At 33.8% G+C, this 25,013-nt stretch overlaps 1 protein-coding gene across 1 annotated transcript in view; it reads right to left on the reverse strand.

The window, feature by feature from the left end:
• The window catches only part of SNTG2 (syntrophin gamma 2), a 165,278-nt gene that overhangs the window by 19,438 nt on the left and 120,827 nt on the right, over positions 1-25,013 (reverse strand). Inside the window, exons 13-15 of the mRNA XM_040550870.1 lie at positions 21,573-21,644; positions 17,292-17,501; positions 573-665 (exon numbers count right to left, since the gene is read on the reverse strand). Of these exons, the coding sequence (XP_040406804.1) occupies positions 573-665; positions 17,292-17,501; positions 21,573-21,644 (375 nt within the window). The remainder of the gene's footprint in view (positions 1-572; positions 666-17,291; positions 17,502-21,572; positions 21,645-25,013) is intronic.

Below are 25,013 nucleotides of genomic sequence, written 5' to 3' on the forward strand. Positions count from 1 at the left end.
AGATATGGTTTTGAAGTTGGCATGTGCCATAACCAATTCCCTACAGTCACTTTATATAGCCACTCAATTTTGCAAGATAAGTGAATTTAATCATATAGATTTGCTTTAAAATGCATTTGCCCTTGTTCTGCTTAGTTTAGATATAGCCTAAATTTCTTATGATGGAAGAATAATTCATTCTATTTTATATCTGTAGCTTCAAAACAAATAGAACCAGGTGAAAGTTCAATATTTTTCATGGCTGGTAATCTTTTCAAAATCTTGAAGTTTCTCTGTTACTAAGAAACCAAGTTCTCTGCTATATATATATAACTTTCTTTTTTTATTGCTTGGAAAGGAAATTACTTTTTTTTATATCTTTCTCCAATATCTATCTTTACATGCTATGGCACAAGTAGATTATCCTTTTCTAGTCTCAAACTGACTGCATTTTGGAGGTGCTTTAAAAATAAAAAGTACAGTATATTTGAGGAAAAAATATCCACATGAATATAAATATATGGTTACTGATAACTTCAAGAACAGTGGAATAAAGCAGTTATATATATATATATATTTTTTTTACATCTTACCTTTGTTTTACTGTCAAAACAGGTAAATCCCAGAGCAAAGTCAACAGTGAAACATAGGGTATCCCCTTGCCAACTGCACACATACGTTTTAGACTGGGAAAAAAAAAACAAAAAAAACAAACAAACAAAAAAAAACCAACCACACATGAATTTTAGGAGAGCAACCATTATCTCATTTCTCACATAAAAATGATACTTCATATGATTTTTTTTGATGTGTGAGAAGACACTCAGCTAGCAGCACTGGTACTGCCTTATCGCATCTTAAAATTCTCAAAAATTTCTGACTAAGTTTGTATGAGATCTGTAAGCTAGAGATGAACTGGAGATCTTCTTTATGTCAAATCACTCTTCTGCAAAATAAAGACGTTGTTCTTGAAAGCCATTCCTTACCAAATGCAACAGAAAACAAAGTACAACCTGACTATTTTAAAGCTACTGGAGAACTGCATGGACTGCACCTATTAATGACTTCTCACATCTTCTCCAGTAAATATGGGGGTAAAACTGCCTAAATGTTTAATGATTGCAGTCTAATTATAAAAGAACTGTCTATCTACTTGATCTCTCTGCTTGATATAAAGTTTGAAGACAGTCTTTTACTTTGCAACGTCTTCAGTTGTAAACTTGGCTGACATGCCAGTGACACACCGTGATGGTTCATATGTTTAAAACAATTTAACAATTACAACAAATAACTATTACTCATTATTTAGCACTGCTACTTGTTAGATACATAGCCAGTGCTATATATATGCCAATTCTTCAATCTTCTTTCATTCTTCGATCTCCCTTAAGAGGGAGTACAAATATTCTGTTTTATTAAAAAAACAACTAGCCAACCAACCAACAAACCCAGAAGTTTTTGTTTTAACTTCTGAAAAAAAATTTACAGCAAAAAATCAATTAATGCTCTTTGCATGTATTTTTAAGGCTAGCTAAATTTGGTCTTTCCTAGATTCTGAACGTATGACAAAGTATGATGCTGATGTAATAGGAAAGAACTTGATGAGATTCACATTAAAGTAAATGGCAAAAAGCCCTCTGCCTTCAGCATGAATAGAGGTCAGAACATGCCTTGAGCCTTTCATCACTTCACCTTACCAGCCATTTCATGATATATACATACCCTCACTCTTTATGAATTTTTTTTTTTTTTTTTAATTTTCCCCCAAGGGAGCATTATTTTGCTCTCATTGATATTTCATAAACCACACTGTTGCCTTACCCTTAGACATTTATTTGCAGGATTTTTATTTTTATTTTTAACTGGATAGTTTCTTTAAATGCAGAAATATGGTATTAACATAAGAATTTCCTAAAGGAAACTGAAAGCATTAATGAAATTGCTTAAGTTGAAAATTGTCCCATGAAGTTGTTCAAAATTTTTTTGCATAATATAAAACTTTTGTTTTTAGTAATTGTGAAGGTTTCCTTTTTCTACTACGTAAATAAATATTTAGAGTTATACTAGAATAAGAATTTCTGAGTTATAGACATGACATTATGTTAAGGATTTTGAAAGGGCTGGGAATGAAATTCATTTATTAGTACAGACTAGTATTATAATCAACTGAACAATGACAGATGTAAATTATTTCTGAATAAACTACTTTGCTCATTAGTGTTAAAAGATCATATTATTTGGTATTAAAAAGATTTCAGTGATTGATAATCAATCAGAACACTTTTTAATTTAAATATTTATATATATATGTATTTAATATATTTAACTTAAATATTCCCACATTTTATTTAGTAATTGTAAGGTGGTATTAAGCATCAGTCTTAACTTATTCTCTATTATTATCCAATTTAAATAGTTAAAAAGCTGGGCTCTGACTCAGAAATGCAGTTTTGAAAACGTATTAAATTAGATTCCCCCCATGAGTAAACATCGAATTGCTCTGTCACACATGGTGATTATTAAAATGAACTATTTACAAATAATTAGCCTGGACAATTTTACAAATATTAAATATTTGCAAATAATGGAAAATTAGAAATGATTTGCAGGCAAACACTAAAGGCAAACAGATTATGCTGCATTTTCAGTGTGATAACCATTACAAATAAGGTTTGTACTTAACAAAAAAAAAAAAAAAAAATAATGTTTACTTTATAACAGAATTAGTTTGAGTTTTGCCATATAAGAGAGATAACAGCAGTTATTAAATTTAAAAACCTGCCTCTGGCATTTGCTCAGTGACTTTGAACAGGTTCTTGGATAGCTCTAATAAGGACCCCCATCCCCACTTGTTCACACTAGTACAGAGCACTATCCCTTCTAATTCTTGTCTTTGGAATAAGCTTCCCATACACTTGCAAATATGTGAACACCCTTGTTTATCTACATAAGTTGTTTACATAGAGGTTTAACAATAGAAATCTGATCTTAGCTGTCTTCAGATGTAATTTTCCAGAAAAACATCTTACTATATATCAGCCAGCTCTCCACAGGCGTTCAACTTGAGAATTCACAATTTAAGCACCAGTGAGGAAAAATATAGGTTATTTTAAGCAGTCTTCCTTACCAATTGGAAATTAGATTTTTCTTCTGAGCTTAGGTCTAATACTGGTTTATCACAGAGCACTTAGGAATTGTAAATAGCTGAGAACTTACAAGGTATCAATTTAAATTTTGCATTAAAATATTTTTCTATCATTAATCTATACTCAAATAGTCACATTAATTTTCATTAATTTACACAGCTTATGTATATATGAAAGTTCAACACTGTAGCAAATGTGGCATAGTGACAATGCTTGGCTTGCACTGCTCCAGAGTAGGTGTAGTTTTCTAGCTATAATCTTGGTGTCTCTGATGGTAACTGATTATCACAAAAGCCAGTGGTTATGGAGACTGGGAGTTTAAGCCCAATGAACTTTCTTTAGTAAAAAGAATTAAGCTGTTAAAAGCAAGGCATCACATCTGAACTGCATCGGGTCAGAAAATTGTAGTATATATCCCAAATCAATTACTTAATCTCTTCCAAGCACAGGTGAAGTGATCTGTAGAATAATCATTTGTAATGGAAGACAATTACAAAACTCTTACTTCTGTATCTCTGTTTGTTTTTTTTGTGTTTTTTGTTTTTTTTTTCCAGATATCAATATCATAATACATATATATTTAACTCATGAAAAGATCATTAAGTTGACAATATGACTGTCCAAATAGGGGAAGAATGGTGTTTATGACCCACTCGCCAAAGGAATTTGTTAGACTTCCTGTGCCTACTCAGAAACAGGGTGAAAGTGTGACAGCATCGTGGTAACAACGCACAGCAAACGTAGGCAGCATCAAGCAATACTAATATTATTATGCACTAATTAGCATTATCTTGCATGCTGGCATTACCAGGTTTGAGCAGTCCTGAACACACATGCTTTCTGCCTACATCTTGTCCATGCCTCCAGACTGGGTCCTCTTCACCAGCAGGTCATGTGGAAGTGAGCAAGCCTCTCTGTTCCGGCAGCAGTAGGGGAAGGCTAAAAGCTTTTCCTTCTAGATGATGAAACTCCCACCTGTCCTCAGCAAATCACTAATACAAAGCTGAGCCCTTGCCTTTACATAAACTGCAAGCAACTGAGATTCTTAGAGAGGAGTACGGAGAAGAGTGGGTAGAGTTTCTCTGGGAGGTAGAAAAAAGAGAGTCCTGGAAGCTAAATGATGGGAAAAGAGATCCTGTGCTTAGGGGCAGGAGGCATCAGAGAGAGTAAGTACCCTTCTACTGTAGCCTTCAGAACAAAATGAAGTCCCTATGTTTATCCTAGGGCAAGACTTCAGCCCTGTAAGGAAGTCACATCTGGACAGCTGTTCATCTTTCATTTGCCATCTACAAAACTCTTCACACATCCATCCCTCTGCATGACAGTACAGTTAACTAATCTTCTGATGCTCAGGAAACTTAGCCCTTCCCTTCCCTTCCCTTCCCTTCCCTTCCCTTCCCTTCCCTTCCCTTCCCTTCCCTTCCATTTTTTTTCCATTTTCTTTCCTTTTTTTTTTCTTCTGTCCACATAACCAGAGACTTAATTAGTATCTTCCATGACTACACACACATCCTGGAATCTGCAGGAGGTAATTAGCACTGAAGGCTTGGGTCAATTACCTCTTAATGGGAAAAACAGAAAGACTTCTTTAATGCTTATCTTCCATCAGTTTTAAAGCATGGAGAGACTTTTAAAATACATTCAAAGAGATGCCAAATAATTTTAAAGCTGGCTTTTATGACAAACAGTCACAATGACGGTTTCCCTCAGAAAGACGGAATGTGTTTGTGAACAGATCTGGTAACTCAACACAAAGGGCTTTAAACTCGATTCATAGGTGTCAGGTTCCTAAGTAAAAAGGTAAGGAAATGCTAAAAATGGAGAACAAATTCACAGGAAAAGACAAGACAGACTTTCTTATTTCCACTCAGAGACAAAGGCGCAGAGGAATATGCCTCAAATTTCTGTACGGTGAGACAGAGGTGGGGACACAAACAGAAAGAGTGATCAGTTCACGTGTAGGCACTGGCCTTTGACATGGTTGGAATGAGGCCACATGGGAGCATTGTGTCCAGTTCTGGGGTCCCTAGTACAAGAGGGACATGGAACTACTGGAGCGAGTCCAGAGGAGGGCTATGAAGATGATGAGAGGACTGGAGCACCTGTCATACGAGGACAGGCTGAGAGAGTTGGGCCTGCTTAGCCTGGAAGAGAGAAGACTGAAGGGAGTGTGTATACATCAATGTGTATAAATATCTGAGGGGGGGGTGTCAAGAGGATGGAGCCAGTCTCTTTTCAGTTGTGCCCAGTGACAAGACGAGAAGCAACGGGTACAAACTGAAGCACAGGAGGTTTCAGCTGAATATGAGGGGGCACTTTACTGTGAGGGTGACAGAGCACTGGCACAGGTTGCCCAGAGAGGTTGTGGAGTCTCCTTTTCTGGAGATATTCAAAACCCGCCTGGATGCCATCCTGCGCAATGTGCTCTAGGTGATCCTGCTCAGCAAGGGGGTTGGACTAGGTGATCTCCAGAGGTCCCTGCCAACCTCAGCCATTCTGCGATTCTGCGATTCTGTGATTCTGTGAATTAGAGACTTGGCAGGTAATAGGCACCATTGCAGCTGAGGCACTGGCTGTTTATGAAGGAGAAGCAAGGAAGAAAAAGAGGTCCTCTCCTCTTTTTGAGTTGTCTTCCGTGTAAAGGGATCCTTGACCACACAGAGCCATAGTATGGAGCAAGAAGGAAGGAAGTATACCTGCCAGATCTGAGGCCACCTGTTTACAGCACAGGTATTTGGCTCTCCTGCCTAAGCTGAAGCCATAGGTCATTTGGGTTGCTTCAGGGACTGCAGTCCAAATGCTTCTGAATAAATCTGCACATGCAAAATATTTTTGTGGTTGCTGGAATATGAGCTTATTGAAATGCCTTTGCTGGGTGCCCTAATTTGTCTAAATTCTGTCATAGGCGGCCAGTGTAGCACCTCTGGACTTTTTCATGACATGCAACCTTTTAATGTTCCTCTGACTTGGGACTGGATTCTGACCCCAGATTGCCCAAGTGGCATAGGGGTTCCATTTGTTTGTGTCTTTAAAATATGACTACTAATAATGACTGCTGATTGGGATGCTGTGTTCTGAGATCATCAAAAACGTTTCATAGTAAAAAAATTAATTTCATATAATTTTCTAAAGAATCAGGGTGATCAGTTCAGTCAGCATTCCTTTTCCTAAGATTTCATTTATTTCCTTGGCAAATAAAATTTCCTATGAACAACTGAGATCCAGTGACATCGCTCATGTAAGGGCAACAGTGAGAAAAATGATATATTGCATATTCCTTTTAATGGAGTTTACTTTCATGACTTTAGTGCTGTTGTTCCTAATGCCCCATCAAGCTTACAATTTCAAAAATTCAGCTGAAACCTGGCTATATTTTGGTTAATTTTTGTCTTCAATGAAGAGAAACTCACTTCTGCTTTAACTAATGTTGCTTGCTATACCATTCATTCATATTCAATATATTCATTCATTCTGGACTAAGTTATGTTCAATTAAGCAGGAATTCTGGTGTTTTTTATCAGCCAAAATACAGGAAAAAAAAATCTTTTATTCTAATTGCATACTATTTTGGCATGTATGTTATTCTGCTTATTTATTTTCCAAAAAACAATTGGAAAGTAGACAATATCATTGCACTTTATTGCTTAAACTTCACATTTCCCCTGCTGTTTTGTCACCTACTTTATAGATGTATAACAAGCATTTGCACTAAGATGATCTGTAAATGTTCGTTACATGTGAGTGGGAACACAGACACTATTTCTCAGTATACTCATGTTGTACAGTTCAAAACATATTTACTTCAAAAAAATAAATAACAAAAATAACCAGACAGCAAAGATCTGGGCAAGAACGATATCCATACCAGAGAGTATGCATATTGCATAAATTTCTTATTATTCATTTAAAGTTAAAAATGTGCTGTGCTTCTGTGTAGAAATAATACATTATCAATAAACTGGGAAAATCTTAACAAAATTTTTACTTTGCTTAGAGCTAGGTAGTATTTGCATTCAAATTAAATAAACATTATTTTATTAATCTAATTAATTTTTATATTATAAACATCTATTGTTTTCCAGAGACAAGCCATTCCAATTGCAATATAGAATAGAATGTAGAATAAACAATACAAATGATGAGAACAGTTTTATCAGATTCAGATAAAACTCCAGATACTATAAAACAACTATCATCACCTGGTTCTGATCTTTTTCATTTTTTATAATTAAATGCCAGCCAATATATATAGAAACCAACAACATGAATTTATGCGTTTAGCATGGTTTATTTAGTGACAATCCAAAATCTGACAGATTTAATGGCAAAATTCTTTTTAGCTACTCAGTACTTGTCTGTTATTAAATGTCCAAAAACTAAAACATTAATGATCAGCCATAATCAATCTAAGAAGGAGTTGACTTTTCAGCAAAGCCCATCATCTCATACAGACATAAGGAAGTGAGCTGTGTACAGATGTTGAGGAGGTGTCTTTGTCATATTGTATTAAATTGGAGACTAAGGTAGTAATTTAATTTAATTGTAAAGAGATTTCCCTAGAAATCAATTACTGGTCAACGTATCAATCTTATTAACAGAAGACTCATGTGTTACCAGTTTGAACTGATAACATTTTAATATCTTCCAAATATCACTGATATTTGTTTTTCCCCGTATATGACAGCAAATACCAATTTATATTACATTTAACATTTTCTTTAGTCCTTCTGTCAGTATGGATATCTGGAGAGAGCATAAAAGCAAACAGTTATTATGGTCGTACTGAGAAATAGATCGCAGCCCACATACAGAAAGTGTATTAGGAGACAGGGAATTAAAACCCTTAATTCTGAAGACAGCATGAAAAATCATCAACAGCATTTTTGTACAGAATTACCTGTGCTGAACAGAAATGCTATTTAAACTCTTTGAAATTCCAAACTAGTTTGATTTAAAATGTATGTAATTTGGCTTTTTATGAAAACCTCTGATAGTCCTTTTGGAGAGAAAAAAAAATCAACAAAATTAAAAGAAAAAAAGTAAAAAATTTAAAAGATAAAATATACAGTACATTTAAAATATGAAATACATTGAAAATATTCTCACTTTGAATCCACAAGACATGAGAAAATGAAATGACAATGAAATCTGAAATTCATCAAAAGCGTGAAAGTTTTCAGAAATTTCATGTAGAACAGACTTTTGAAGCTCAGTTGTATTCTTGCCCTACATAACTTTGCAAAAGGATCAATGAAATAATTTATTTGTGCGCATGAATGAGCACTATCCTGATTTAAAAATGTGTCAGATCCACTCATTTGGCCATACCTTTAAGGAATTTATCATGTCACAATTAAAATTTACAGAACTGTGACAATTATTGATAGATAAAATTAAAACCTCTTTATTAAAATAATATAAATCTGTTTAAAAGCATTCTTGTACATTCCTACAATATCTGGAGTTAATGCTATGGGAGTAACTGCATCAAATGCCTTAACATGATTTTACAACTTTTTTTTTCATGGTCTTCTGTGCATTAGTAGAAAAGAGTACAGTGTCTTGTAAAAGACAGTGTTCTGCTCTGATGATTTCAAGAAGACATTATACCTTTTTTTGTTGTTGTTTTAAACACGGATGCAATGCATACATGTGGTTTAGCATATATGTACATAAGACACTAGCACTAATAGCAAGATTTTTCTAAGGACTCAGATAATGGCTTACTATACTTTCAATAAACTTCAAAGAAAGCTTCTATTGATTTTAGTAGAAGCAGTGCTTTAGAAAAACAAACAAAAACAACAACCACACACCTATGTTTAATACATGCATGTTTTTTAGTGTAACTCTCATTGGACAGGAGAAAGAAACAAAAGGCAAAAGAATACCTGCTACCTCCTCTGCTGAACAGGTAGGTTGTAGCTTAAATTGGTTGTAGGAAGAGGCAGTGTGAGAAATGTGGGTAGGAGGACAAATTCAGAGCCCAGTGGCTTATTGGTTGTCCTCTAGCAGTGAGATTTCAAAGTGCATTCTTAAACCTTGGCTTATGTCAGAACAGATTGTGCTTCCTCATCTCTATGACTGAGCAATCATTTTCTGGTTTTGTAGGAACTGATTTTTCCATAGGAAAAAAAAAATACAACTATGAATTAAATACCCATAAATTGTCCCACATATATTTTTACATACCTGAAGCAGACTCACAGTCATAGTAATCAGGCTGGCATCATTCATTTCAGTAGAAATCTACTAGTGTACTTCAGCAAAGGCACTGACTTGTTTTTGAGACAGTTCTTTATTATGTAATAAATTATTTTTCTGGTGATTTATAAACATCTGAATTTATAAAATGCTACTAATTTTGCTGTTGAGAAATGATTTTAATTAGAAGTATCAACAAGAGACATTACCAATTCAATTCTGGAACAATTGAGCAATTCAAGAATTCAAGTGTTCATTACCAGAACAATATTCAGATCAACGATGCTTAGATAGGGATTTTGTTTTTTCTACCTGATTCTAACAAAGAAATCATAGGTAGAGGACAATAGAGAACACCAACTTTTGAAAATAGAAAGTAAGGTATCAAAATACTAAGGTTATATTTCTCTATAAATTTGAAATTCCATTAGAGTAACTTTACAATTGAATTGTTTCATCCTTATTTAAGTCTATAACACACTCTGGAAAACAATAACAAAATTAGACTCACAACACATCATTGTTATCTAGATCTTTGGATTTATAAATAAATATAAATATGTTGATATACATGACTTTGGATTTAGCCTTTCAATATCTGTAATTTTAAGAACACATTATTTTGAGAAACGTTGGTGTATCTTCATGAAAATCAACATTTTATATTAATCATGTTTAAAATATAGAATATGTTAACAAGATTTTCTTCAATATCATTATGAATTACTAAATTCTTATTGGAAAAAATGCAAGAGAATTTACCCGCTGTCTGAATTGCTCAATTATTAATCATTTTTACAACTATATTTACAATTAATCTGTATAGTTCTCAGCATATTTCTTTGGGTTGGAGAATTGTTTGTGTGTTTCATTAGTGTGAAAATGAATTTGAAACTAATCGCACTTCTAAAGATGACCAATTAAAAGCTTTCTGTACGTAATGAAAACAATCTAAAACTTAATTGTGTAATTAAAGTACTCAGTTTACTGAGTGCTTCTGGTAACAAACTCATATCTTTTAATGATCCTATAAATCTAACCTAATTTAACGGCTTTTTATTATCTTACCTGAATTTAAGAAGGGTATTGAGTTTATTTATTTATTAGTTTGTTTCAGAAATAAGAATGAGGTATCTTCTGAAATTATTAATATGGTGACATTTCCAGTATTTAAGGTATTCCTATATATGTCTGATGCTTTGTCATCAGAATATAAAATTGAGATAGCATTGCCAGCTGTATTTAACATTTTTGTATTCTAAATAAATTATTTGGAGCTTAGAAGTATTACACTGTAAACAACCAATCTTGTTTTACTCATCCTCTCAGGTTACCATAAAGAAGCAATAGATTCACAAGCTGGAAATGACAATTATTTCTTATTCAGACTGCCTAATTTCTGCTTTTTTTTGTTTGTTTGTTTTCCATTGAAATGGACTTCTCTTGCACAGTCTCAGAAAATGATTTAGACTATAATTTCTCAAGCACCACTTAATTCCCAAATTTTCCTAGACACAATCAGTGTGTGTTTTTTGACCACAGAGTTGCTGAGACATTCAAAGTTTTCTAAGCATCTCAGAAATTAGGTAGCCAGAAGAGCCAGATTAGCTGTGATACAAGGATGAGTAGAAAGATACTTCACCTATGCCCAAGTCCCAGTGGGAACACAGTCTCTAAGATCTATTCTGATTACATCTAACTTGGGTTGTAATAAGATCAAACTAAAACACCATTTGAGAATGACTAGAAAACACCTTTTGTGTAATGTTCTAGGAAAGAGACCCAGGAACTAAACTTTTAGACTGCTTGGATCCAGACACCACAAGTTTCATTTTATCCTGTTTTCTCTAAATCCAGAATTGTCAGTCATCAGCTTGTACATTTCACCCTACTAAACACCTTCAGATGGGGCTGTTTTCACACTTCCATGCAGCTTGGTCACTATACAGCAGAAATGCGAGGACTCCACATCACTGACCAGTGCACTCCACTGTTCACACTTGTAGTTGCTTTCTTAATGCTCACCTCTATGTATAATCTGCTTTATAATGCTAGGTTGCTAAAATATTCTTTGCCTTAGGAATAACAAAAGATTACTGCAGAATCCAACTTGAAGCATGTGTGCTAAATGTGGTTCTGACCACATTTTAAGGGTCCACATTTTAGTATTTTTTAAAAACACTTGGCATGCATAGTGGATTTCAGTTGTTCTCTTTTCTTATGAAAATATCAGACTACTTGATAAAATGTATTATAGAAATCTATGTGTATACTCTTCTACTCTTCTTGTTGTGCAATATATAACCTCATCTAGATCTTGGGCCATTTGGAATAAAATCTTTTGTCCATAAAATAACGTCAATTGGCATTCCAATACATCTTCAGTTATATATTACTTCAGACCAAAAATATTGTCCTGGTTTAATAACAGAGTAGTATATTTCAGTATACTTATTACATTCTGACCAAGGTGTTGGTCCTTAGAGATTTTTATTTTGAATAGAAATAATAAGACCTTAAAAAAAAAAAATATATTGAAAACATATGTATAGGCTAAGATATATATATATCATAACAGAACAGAACTAGGTGCAAGATTGTACTGCTGTTCAGTAGAAAAAATGTTTAGAAGCTGCTTAGAAGCCTTTAATTTAAAGGAATTTCAATGGGAGTTTACTGTTATCTTCAGTGGACTGAGAATAAACCCCCAAATATGTAAATTAATTTTGTGCCTTTCCGGAGCTGCTCCAAATATGGAATCTACTTTATTCCTTTACTCCATTATTAATTCATTTAATTTGATGAAAATGTAGTTTTTTAAAATGTCAGTGTAGTGGTTTGTTTTTTTTTTTAACCATTCAAAAAATTAGTGCATCCAGAAGGTTAGGAAGTACTGACTTCTTATAGCGAGTATATTCATATGGTCACTATTATATTGATATTAAATACAATATAGTCAACCTATGCACCTGATGGTAAATTCTGAGATATACTGCTTTCCTGAAAAGGTTACTGAAATCAGTTCTGTATGTTTTCAATTAGTTCTAGTGAACCCTTTCAGAGCATTTTTAACACAAATACTCATGAAAAATTAAGTAATAGTCCAGAACAAACAGCAAGTAGTTTGTAGGAATGATGAGACTGCACAGATTACTTTCTTTACTTTTATACAATAAACAATATTACTTTTATACAACAAACAATATATGTTTCATGGAAGACAACTTGGATTAGAAGTGAATTAAAACTGTAGAACGGATAAAATTTATGAAAAGGTAATACAAGAAAATTTGAAAAGATGAATAGAAGAGAGGATAGCAAAAAGTACCCAAAACTAGAAACAAAATCAGAGGTAGGCCATCAAGCAAAAAAGGGAAGAGAAACAAAGCTGAAGAAAGGAATTGTGTAAACAATTTCTTCAAAATAATTACAGGATTTGGTTGTTTTTGTTTGGTTGGTTTCCTTTTGCTTTAATCATCAATAAAGTGGTTTTAGACTTGTCAGGCATTTCATGTAGATCATCCTGAATAACATACAGTGTATAGAGGAAAATGTTAAAATCTTGCGTAGGAAGCTCACAAACTAAGGATGCTGTGATATATGTTACTTTCATGCCTGTCATCTTTCATAACTGTGGAACACTGCTCATGTTCACAGATGAAAACAGGGATTGGCAGGACAGAATAATATTGAAAAGAAATTTACTGTTGCTTACAAAACAGAAAAGGAATTAATTGCATTTGTTTTAACTATTGCTTTTTTTTTTTTTTTTTTTTTAGGAATTTTAATCATGGTGTGTTAGCAGAAAAGCAGTTTTGAAAATAAAATTGAGAGCTTCATATGGGAATCCTATAGAAATAATGCCGGGTTTGAATGCACAATTATTCCTAATAATCATTGTTGCAGTTAGTCAGGAACAGACATAATCGGCAACCAATTCTGCATTGCAATGAGCCAGTCTGGCTTACATGTTCAGCATCAAGAATCTCATTATGAAGAATTGTTTGTTGCTAACTCTTGGGAAAATAAATAAATGTTAAAAATGCATCCAAAAAAAAAAAAAAGATAAAACGATAAAACATCCAGGGAAGCAGATACGTGTTAATGAGAATACAAAGGGTGAAAAAAAAAGGATACTTGTTCACATGACATGAATTTAAGTGAAATATGATTACATTGTTCATGAAAAATGATTGGTGTCTTGTTATTTTTAAAGTATTTTCCTGAAAGGAAGAATTTATGTCATTCCAGAAACTGAATTTTACTCCCGATGTATCTCTCGTATGGTGATACTTTTATATCCCTGTCCTCAACAAATACCTATTTTATTTTGACTTCCAGAATTTGTCTGTCAATGGAAAGAAATTGTCTAGAAGTAATTACCTTTTTGTACAGAAAGTATGCATTCAGCAAAACTTCTCAATTATTCTATTATGAATGGTTAGAGATCAACATCTGACTGATTTTAATTTTGTTTTTTTGGTAACTCATTTTTAAAAAGTTTTTTTTTTTTTTTCCAAGAAAAGTAAATGTTTTCATGAAACTAGGTTAGCCAGCTGTATTGGGATGGGACAGCACTTGCAACATCTGCAACACAGCTGGAAGGAAAAATTTACTTTCATGTTTAAAGTTTCTAGATAAATGATGAGAGTATGTAACTGTGCCTCCTCACTATAAATCAACTGCAGGTTTTTCAGAGATGCTGCAGTGGATGATTTTACCCTTGTGTGGTTTTTTTTTTTTCAGTCTCCTGAGAGCTCTTCCATTTTGTGAAACAGATTTGTCTTAGACTCTGTCTTCTGCCATCCATGTAAGAAGGACAAAGTTTTACGATGCCAAAACAATTAATCCGTTGTGTTTTACAGCGTTTGTATAGGTGAAAATGAAATGTCGTAACTCTTTCTTCTGTCCCCTACCAAATATGACTGCAACATCCTTGTCTGTCCTCCTATGGGACAATAAGGAAGGCTCCAAAGATCCAAATCATCCTACCAAAGTGTTTCTGCATTAAACAGTCCTATCTAAAACTCAGATGAGGTCATGATATGCTTTGGAAAGAATAGTGTGACAAGAGGGAAGAATACTGAGAAAGTAATAAAAAAGACAACGTTGAAAAAGCATGGAATAATATCGCATCATACTGGCAAGCCAGTACTAAGGGTCAAAGAATTAGTAGGAAATCTTGAAAAAGTGCTGGCCTTTTATTTTTGAAGATTACAAAAAAAACTTTTTTTTTTTTTTTTTTAAAAAAAAAGAAAGACGACTTAATCTGACAATCATTAATTGGTCTTGTGCTGCTGAGGGTGTTCCAGCTGAGACAATATGGCTGGATGGGACTTGTGAGAGATGACTGAAGTTTTAGTTGAGAGAACTTCACAACCTATCTTTAACACACTTTTTCTGCCCTTCAGTTGCCTTCCTGCCCTACTTCCACTGCATTTCTAATGACCCCATCTGTCCAAATTATGCCATCCACAATTAAAATGTTTTTTTTCTAGGAAGAAAATATCTATATTTCTGTCACAAGTATTTAACATAAATTCACTTGTTATCATTGTTTGCAAATGGAGTAATTTAGAGTCACTGAATTTCACAGTTTTGTGGTAAGATCCTGTTTGTAAACACTTGCAGCTTGAAATAGGGATTTAAGATACCTGAAAGGGAAGTGATATTGTGAGGGGAACTTCTTCCTGCCTTATCACATTCTTCCCATCATTTAAAACTGGTACCATTTTCAGAAGAAATGTATAACAAATCACAATTTTGAACATACCATTGCACCTTAACATTGCTTTTCATAGACTGTGTAAGGACAGAATTTTCTCAGAACTACTATTCTTATAAAAATACCATAGCCAAAGAACCAAAGAACAGGTACAGGATGTGGTTAACAACAGCTCTGACAAAGACAAGATCCTAATGGTCCTTGAAAGCAAATAGAAGGAAGCCATGTTTAAATACGAATGGCTGAAATGATACAGTGACATCCAACCCCACCATGAATCTCACCCAATCATTTATGAATAAAAATGATTTTCCAACTGCAATTATGGTTCTTATCCAAAAGAAAGATTTTTTTATGGACAATCTAACCTACAGGTTACAGCCTTTAATCTTCTGGGTACTGAAAAGTTAATTCTTTTTCTATGGCTTGGAATAATCTATGCAATATAGATATATATGCAATTTAAGAATGCATATCATTCATGCTGCCCTTGATATCTATCTGAAAACCAGAGCACGCAAGCAGTATTCATGTTTTGAAGGAAGACTTTGCACTGCTTAAGAGTGACCACACCACTTTATGTCCTACTGACATAGCAGTTTTCAGCAAACTTGTATGCGTACAACTGAAAATTAAAATGAGAATAGACATGGAGACTTAAGCATTGTAATCAGGATTTTAATAGATTGCCTCTCCTGGAGGTTTCAGATAGGTTAAACCAATGATGGAAGAAATATTAATGCCTTTTATGGATATTGGTCTAGCAGCTTGTTGGATTGAAAAGACAAAAGGTCATTGCATAAGCAAAAGAACATCCCTTAATTTAAAGACTGTTAGCTGCAACAGAACAAGAAGTTTTGAGTTTTAGCAATAAACTCTTCAGAGTCAGTTACAGAACCAGTTGATATCCACCCTTATTGCACTTAATTTTAATGAAATATTATCTGCTTTTTATATGATGATAAATAGGATAATTGAATGGTTGGTCAAACAGATGCACCATAATTTCTTGACGAATTTATGCAAGAAAATATTTTATGTATACTCAGTTAGCATTATGATTCCCTCCCTGACACCCAAAAACTTTTCAGGAAGAATCCTTTTATTTATTTATTTTATTTTTTTTCTGAAGAACTGCATTCTTTCTCAGACGCACAGGAGCAACAGCATCACCATTGCAAAATCATTTTTGTTACCCTATCAGTTCGAAGAGACAATTAGAATTGTTCTATGCAAGCACCTGCAAACCTCCTTAGGATCCCAGAGACTTGGAAATTTAGAAGAGCTGATTCAGCAGCTATGCTAAGACTCCTGTTCCTTGCATGTTGTGTTAATTCAGTGCTGTGATCCAGTGCTCCTGATAGTGTAACTATCTTTAGGAGGTCCCTGTCCAATCAGCACATGCCAGATCAAGCTTGAGTTTGCGCTAAATATGTAAATATGTTTATCATTGGAGAAGGCCTATACTCTTAATCCATATATTCCCATACCACTGGACCAGTTCACTTGGATCCACATGTTCAGAAAATAATTTTTTTACACAACAGTACAGAGTTGCTTTAGACTACAACTTAACTCAAAATCCATAGATGTTCTCTGTCCTCATACCACGAAATATCTTTTTATTTAACTTTAGGATGATCACATTTATTCTCTGATCTCACTGATCTAATCATGCTGATTCTAATGGGAGCTTAGTCACCACAATACTAACAGACACATATTTAGACAGATATACCAGGTACCATAACCTTAAACACGAAACCATCTAATGGGAAGCGTATCCTCAGGTCTAAGAAAGTAATTGGCTTGAGAAAATTTGACTAGCCAGCAGAAACTGGTCAGCTGTTGTTTAATTAAGAGACTTTAAGATTTAATATGACAAACTTTCATCTTTTACTCTGATTCTTCACATTCTTCCAATGTTAACATAGTCAGTCCCAGTTTTCAATTAACAGTGTAAAAACGAAATATTTTTTTTTTGAAAATAGAACCATAATGTAAAACAAATGTACCTTATGTGAGCTTTATGGAAGAAAATGTTCAAAGTGGTCTAAAGAATCTCCTCAAAAGTGTTTTTCACTGGCAAAATGTATCAATTTCCAGTTTTATGTAATCAAGGTAAACTATACTCATAGAATGTTATTACATAGGCATACTAGGCATACTATCTAAAGATTTGTTTTACTTCTTTTACTGATGAAATGGCTCCAGGATTTAAATTATTCATTACTTACCCCCGTTCTTTGAACTTCCAAGAAAATTGCTCTTTGAAATGATTTCTCCCACACTGCCAGCTCGCTGCATAGCTCTACATTGAAATAATGACTCTTGCCATGTCCAACCATAACACTGAAACAATATGGCCTGTGGTCTTCAAGATCAAAGTCCTGATGAATACCTAAATACAAGTTTGCTTGTAGCCAGCAATCATCAGCAAGCCAGAGCTGAAAGACATGTTTCAGTATGTGATTCTTCATCTAGCAAAAACAAACAGTTAAAGCAACATTGTGTTCTGTAAGTGATGGGTACTTGCATATGTTACATCATTATGTTAATAATTAGCTTGAAGAAATATTCTGAGAATTAAGCAACACTGGCGAGAACAATTTATCTCATTGATTCTTATTCACCTTACCCTGTATCATGTAATCTAAGCTACTTCTGTAGTTCAGAATTACTGTCAAAGTTTTACAAGCAATGCATACATAATTTAAAAGGAATTTATAGCAATATGTTCTTTACAGTGAAGAGGAAGGTAATTCCTAAATTGTTTGAATACAGTTCAAGAGCTGTTTATCAGCCTTCTAGCAGAATATAACTACTCCATTTGAATTGGGTTCCAAACTGCTAAACACCCAGAGATGCAGTAATTTATCAAACATATGGGCTAATTCTGGAAATAATGATGTCAGCTTTCAAATATCCCCTAATAGCTGCCAGTGCTGCTTTGCAACTACAAGAGGAGTGAAGTGAGATCCTGTCATCACCTTCAGGATGAAGAAGATGAGAAATTCGACATTAGTCTTTCATAATATAAAGCATCCCCTAACAGAAGGTTTTGTAAATGAAAACAAATTCTTACAAGAAGCTTCCCTAATCTTTCAAGTGTTCACTGACTAACATAAATATAGAGAAAAACAAAAGTAAATTAAAAGCTTATACATTTGAGTATTTTCAATGCCTGATTTTCCAAGTTATGTATTTTCAAATTTCAATTTATCAGAGCCCTTTCCTATCTCTATTTCTCTATGATGACATGGGACAGGGAATACTGAAAGAACAATTTACAAATGGAATCTTATTTCTTATTTTCAAGAGTTACCCGCAACCAGAATTTTATTTCTCCAGTACTTCACGTTAAGTTTAGGAGCTCGAGTCAAGCAGATCTGAGGTAAAAGCAATAGTGCTGGACTGGACTTAGGTGGCTTTGAAAAGACCAGAACGCAGCTCTCTACTGGTACATAAGTCCTAGAATCTTGTAGTCAGGATAAACCTTTTAAAGAATTTTAACTTATTTTCCTAGGACCTCTAATAGTATATTATACTCCACCAAAGCCTGAAGCTGAAACTCTATGCACATAAAAAACAAACAATCAATTGGGATTTGTACATCAAAATGTAACCTGAAATATTTAGATTCATGTAAGATAAATGTTTAAAAGTTCAGGGTCTTGCATCCCTCCTGTCCTAGATGCACACACAACCACCCTCACAGGACAGCAGTGAAGATCCACTTCTGAGTAATAAAAAGCACAGGTCATCTATTGGTGCATGTGTACTGCTTCCATATACATATACTTCCAAACAGGATATACTCACATGGGAAATGATAATGTTGATTGTGCTGGTGAATTATTGAATAACATTGAGCTGGCATATGTAGCCCTATGCAATTTACTCTGTTAAGTCATGGGTGCGTTGGGGAATATCTCAGAGGCAGCACATAATGCCACCAGGGCACATGACACTGTGTTGTCACAAAAGGCCCTACAGCTAGCCTAGCAGAGAGGTAATGAGGCACTTCAAAGCTATTTTTTGCCACTCCTTTGGACTGGTAAAAAGGAAGCTGAACGAAATAACTGCACGTCATCTGGAGCAACAGTTATTAAGCCTACGTCTGCTTCAAGACTCAGTACTGCAATTAGACTCCTAGCAATTAGACTAATGCATTTATATTTTATACTTTCTATTTAGAAATGTGATGTGTGAAAATACTATGAGAAAAAAAAAAAAAGATAAAATGTTTTAAGACAGGTCGCTTTTAAAAATGCATATAATGTTCTCGCCTCTGAAAAATACAGGTTTTCAGTAACAATTCCAGTAAATATGGAGTGTGAAGCAAGCTTAGGAGGAAACACCTGATAAATGAGATCATATTTTCAATCACCTGTTTTTTACCACTAAATGTTCATGTATATGCAAGTATGTGATATATAAATTTTAATTCACATATTTGCATATGTATGTGAATACACATAAACATATGTATACACACATAAGCCTAAAATACAGCAAACGTTTGGTTTTAAAATGCTATTCCCATATCAAATTCTTATTTTCCATTTTCAATTCTTATGGCATAATGAAGATAGGTGAGAAGCTTACATTTAAGTGAGTAACAAGTGCACCTTGCCTTATAACCATCTTTCTTGAGAAAATACAAAAACACTCTACACCACAGCTTTGCACTAGATCTAACCAGCTCCCCCAAATCCTTAAAAACCCTCTCCCAAACTGCAGTTTTTACAACATAAACTCCACCTTTCAGTCTGCAATGTAAAAACTTTAATCTCTTGAGATTATTTCCATCTTTTTGGATTTGCTTAGTTTGCCCCATTGTCATTTATATCAAAGAATCAACAGAAAAGAGGTTAAAGTGTTGAATTTGAGCTTTTGCACTTTAGTTAATGTATTCATGAAGACTGGTAATTAAGCATTCGTTTATTAAAATGTCAAGAACATTAAAAAGTTGAATCTTTGGTGGTTTATTTCCTACTTCTTTTTCGTAATGAAAAAGAATTTGCATTATCATAGAATTATCATAGAATTTGCTTTAAGGATAGATTGTCCTTGAAATTACCAGAATATTCAAGGAAGGAGTGAGCTTCAAATCACTCATATTTCAAGGAGAAAAACAGAAAAATCAACAACAACAAAAAAAAAACCAAACGTGACAGCGTAAAACCTTTTCAAAAAGCATAATGAACGTTTGCTTTAGTGCTGCCCAACTTATTTATCTGGAAAAATGTAAATTTTAAGAAAATTCAAGGAGACAGAATCAATAATCAGGGTTAAATTCTCTGCTTTTTGCAGCTGTCTCAGTGCTGGTCAGGATCTGAAGTTACCCATAGACACCCAGTTGGAGATATGTTCACATTAAAATAATACTATTCCCACAGAAATAGGGTTGAGCTCCTGCAGCCTGTGCTCTGGAGCTCATCTCTAGTTCTGAACTTCAGGATTGCCAGATTCTTGGCATGGCACTGGCCAGGACCCTTCCCTCTCCCACTTCTGCTAGAATCATGCCCCCCTGCCCAGTGAAAGCAGGCTTATAACAGAATGCAGACAGGAACTGGACTGGAACTTCTGAACTATCAGTTAAAACTGCAAAACCGGCAACTGACATCAGGCTCTTTTAGCAGACAGTTAATGGCATTGACACCTCTGTAAAATATAGTTATCAGCTCATAATTGAGAGCTATTTTTCTTTTTTTGTTGTTTTGTTTTATTTTATTTTGTTTTGGTGTTTCCGTTCTTTGTGCTTATGGCCCTGTTTGTAACTTCATCAGGTTTTCAATTTATTTATTTTTAAATCACAATCCACAGAATTGGTGTAGGACATATGCCCTTGTTGTGGAAAGTCAGATTGGTACAAGTAGTTTGAGCAGTCAGGACATGGAAACTCGCTGTCACCCCAGGGAATTATTTAAACACACCACCAAGTGTTTGTCCTAAATCCTTCCTTGGGACAAACTAAACAGAAAACATGACAGCATCTCTAGATGGTGGAAAAAAATAATTATATGGTACACAAATGGAACATGTTGCCCTTTTTAAGGTAAAACCAACTACACTGTTATCAAATTACCCATTATCTAAGAATGACAGAATTGTCTACTTATTACTCAAACTTGAACAAAAGCATTTTTATGTACATCAGGAATTACACTGAAAGCATTCTTCATTACATTCACTTAAAAATCTAAGCTACTAAAAATATACAATATCCAGAGTCATTATGATTAATCGTTATTTCATTTGACTGGTTCTCACAAAGAAAAAAAAAAATCTTCAATTTGGAAGAATTTTAGGAACTTGCTCACTTGGAGCTTAATCCATTTTCCATACTGTCTTATATTTATACAGGTAATGCAATATCCACTGCAAAAAGGTTTTATAACAACATATAAGATATTTATATGTTAGCTACTCCTAGTTGTGATTAAATTGAGCTCATCATTAACAGGAAGAGGCAAGCTTTCTTTACTATATAATGTAATTGTTAGGAAACCTACCTTGTGAATTTTAAATAGAACCTCACAGAGGTTATAGATTTTTTCAGCTCGTACCCAGTCTAGTGTGCTTACCTATAATATCAAAATACAGTATTAAGAACAAATTCTTCTTTATTCTAAAATCATATAAAGATGAAAATATTATAAAGATTTCACCAATCATTATTCTATCAGATGCTTTAAGCTTAAGCAAGTGTTAACTACATTTAATATCCAGCATCTAGAAAAGACTGTCAAATAGTATTCAGTTTTTCCAGAAACAGCATCTACATGACTTTTGCTATAATTAAAAGGTATTATATACTTACATTGATTTTTTTTTTCCAATATTACTACAGCATGATGGAAACCTCTTTGTAATCTCTGTGGTCAGGTACATAAGCATATTTATTTTACAGCATGCTAACACACAAAACCTTCTTAAACCTAGAGGCATTCAGCAGCACATCTCAATTTAATAAAACTCTTAGAACCAACAGACCAAGATCTGTTCCTAAATTCAGATTTGAGTTTATATACAGTAGGCCACCAGTATCTTTATATCTATGTTAAAAACTGAAAAGGACTATGTGTTTACAAAATTTGAATTTAAAATCTTGTCAGCTGTGTGCTTCATAATGATAGATGTTACTAATAGATGTGTTTTTTGTCACTTTATCTTTTTCATATTACAGGCTGTTAGAAGTTGACAGTTAGAATGACAGTTGAAGATTTTTCCTAAAGTCTAGGTCATGACACAATGTGATAATCTGTTTTCTTAACCTACATAGGTTAAGAAAAAGAGAACCTATGAGTATGAAAAATACCAGGGGAATACACATTATTTTGATTACATATTTTAGAGCAAAATACTAGCTCTTGGTGAATGCATAGGAATGTCTGTATAGATATATGAAAAATGTGACTAAACTGAAGCTTTTAGCACATGGAAATAACTGTTTTGGTGACTGCAATAGACGCTTGGATGCTTTAAAATACCAGGGAAGATGCAGCTTTGTTTTCCTCTCCTGCCTTGCCCCTCAAAGGAAGAAAGCAGAAAATGTCACTTAAATTATTAGCAAAAGCAAAATTTGGCTACAAAACATCTGGCTTCTGTGGAAGAAACATAATCAGGAAAGAACGGTGAAAGTCCAATAATGGATTCTTTTTCTCTGTATTCATAATAACACAAAGCTCACCTACAGTATTTGAATCTTGCTCCTGTTGTTTTGTATGAAGAGCTGTTTTTTTTTTTTTTATTTTTTTTATATAACTTTTACATTGGATTACCAGGTCTTCATGAATTCTAAACCATCAGGGTTTAGAAAACCTTGAGTCATAATAAAAGGGTGAAAATCCAAACCAGTACAACACTTGGGAGCAGATTATTGTGACTTTTACTAGTTATCAAAAGTTATTTGACTGAGTGCTGCCAGAGGAATAAAGTGAACTTGGTTTTATTTTCTGTCTAATCATATATGCTTTTTGTCCGCACCAATTGGAACCAGTGAACATTATTATTAATTAGCCCTTTTTTTTCTGTGTTTCAAAGCAGTGTTTCAGAATTTACCCGAATTCTGAAGATGGCAATCACCTTACCTAAATTTAGACATCAGAAGGATCTAATTTTAACAAGTGAATCTAATTGTTAATTTAGTTTGAATTTCTGTATATTGGGAAAAAAAAAAAAAAAAGAAACAAGTTTTCTCACGGCTCTCTTAGCTCCTTTCCATGAGATTGATGAACAGACTTTGGGAATTCTTTTTATCTTCAGTCACTGAATGTAGAATTTGGTAAGTTTAGATCAGATCTTTACACTCTAAATGATTGAATTTGAATGAGATGAATCACCTTCTGCAAAAGGGACTGAAGATGTCTGGAAGAGAAAGTTCTATCACCACTTCTTTTCAGGGTATAAAGGGACTCAAAATCTAGGGTTCAGCATTTTAAACTTTTTATATTTTAGCAGTCAAGTAAGAAACATCACTTGAATACAATGCATGCAGTAAAATAAGTAAAAGTATATAAAAGCAATTTTAGACAGTATATTTGTAGTCCCATCACCTCATGAAGTGTAGAAGTTTTTAGTCACACAGTTCTAATTTTTAGATTTCCATTAATCTTCTCCTTCAAGGTCCATTCAATATTTTATTTGAGTTTTGCTTTTTAATTATTGCTAAAAGTAAGCAATCACAAAAGATTAGAAACAACTGAAACTGAGAAATTATAAAACTGATTCCTAAAGAAATATAGTTTTAAACATGCTCACATACAGCAAGTACTGCAGGTTTTTGCTTGATCCTTTCTACAGGATTTTATTTTATTATTATATTTTTTTTACTTTGATGGCTGTAAATATTATAGGTTTTGGATCATTTTTGTTGATCCTCAAAGGGGATCTTCAAGTTTTTTTGCAAAATAAGGTTTATAGGCTAGAATGGTGGCTAGTTCATTATTTGGTCTTGAATTTCTGAAAAGGAAAGATTCTTTCCAATCTCAGTTAAAAACATGAGAATCCTTCATTCCTGTTAGTGGTTAGACAAAACATAAAAGCATAAGCACCTACTTCATCTGCTGTTTATGAAACTGAATTTAGTGACATGGGCTATAACCTAAAAACTGTTGAGACAGGACTCAACTTACATTTCCTCATATCTTTTGTTTTGATTCCTGAAGATTAATTTAAACTGTTGGAGTCCTTTTCTGTTACTAATGATGTACCATGGACAATGGTTATACTGCTGTTAAATCCACTCTAAATACCCCCATTACCCTGACTACTGCCTTCTCCCCAATATCCTGTGTATTTCTTTCATCTTTTGTTTCTCTGTAACCTCTTATGACTTTTTCAGCAGAGATAGCTAATGATCACAGATCACTACCAGCAACTATACAAGCCAAGATTTTCTTCTACTGTGTATATCAGAGAAATACTACAATACTTAAAGACGAGTGAAACTGTCTGAATATCATAGTGTGCAAGGTCACCAGGAGAACATGAATGACATTTTGAGGAGGTTCCCCTTAAGGAACGGAAACAAACATAATACAAAGGGATACTGGAATCCAAAGAGACAGGTGACATTATTACAGTTTTCACCTCAGAACTATCATAGTATGTTTAAGTTTAAAATACGGTTGTTAACAGTTGCATATCATCACAAATTATCTTATAATTCTAGTTAATGAGAAAAGCTGGAAAGGATCAGAAAAAAAAATCACAAAAAGTGCAGTATATCTAATTTGTTTTAAGGGACATTTCCATTTATTAAAGGCTTATCTATAATCACCCATTCAAACACTGGGTAATGATATGTAGAATTATAGAATCATAGAATATCCCAAGTTGGAAGAGACCTACAAAAATCATTGAGTCCAACTCCTGGGTCCCCAAAGGACCACCCAAAAATACATGGTCGTATGTCTGAGAGCACTGTCTAAACACTTGAACTCAGTGCTATA

The sequence above is a fragment of the Cygnus olor genome, chromosome 3 (assembly GCF_009769625.2).
Source record: "Cygnus olor isolate bCygOlo1 chromosome 3, bCygOlo1.pri.v2, whole genome shotgun sequence".
Classification (NCBI taxonomy): domain Eukaryota; kingdom Metazoa; phylum Chordata; class Aves; order Anseriformes; family Anatidae; genus Cygnus; species Cygnus olor.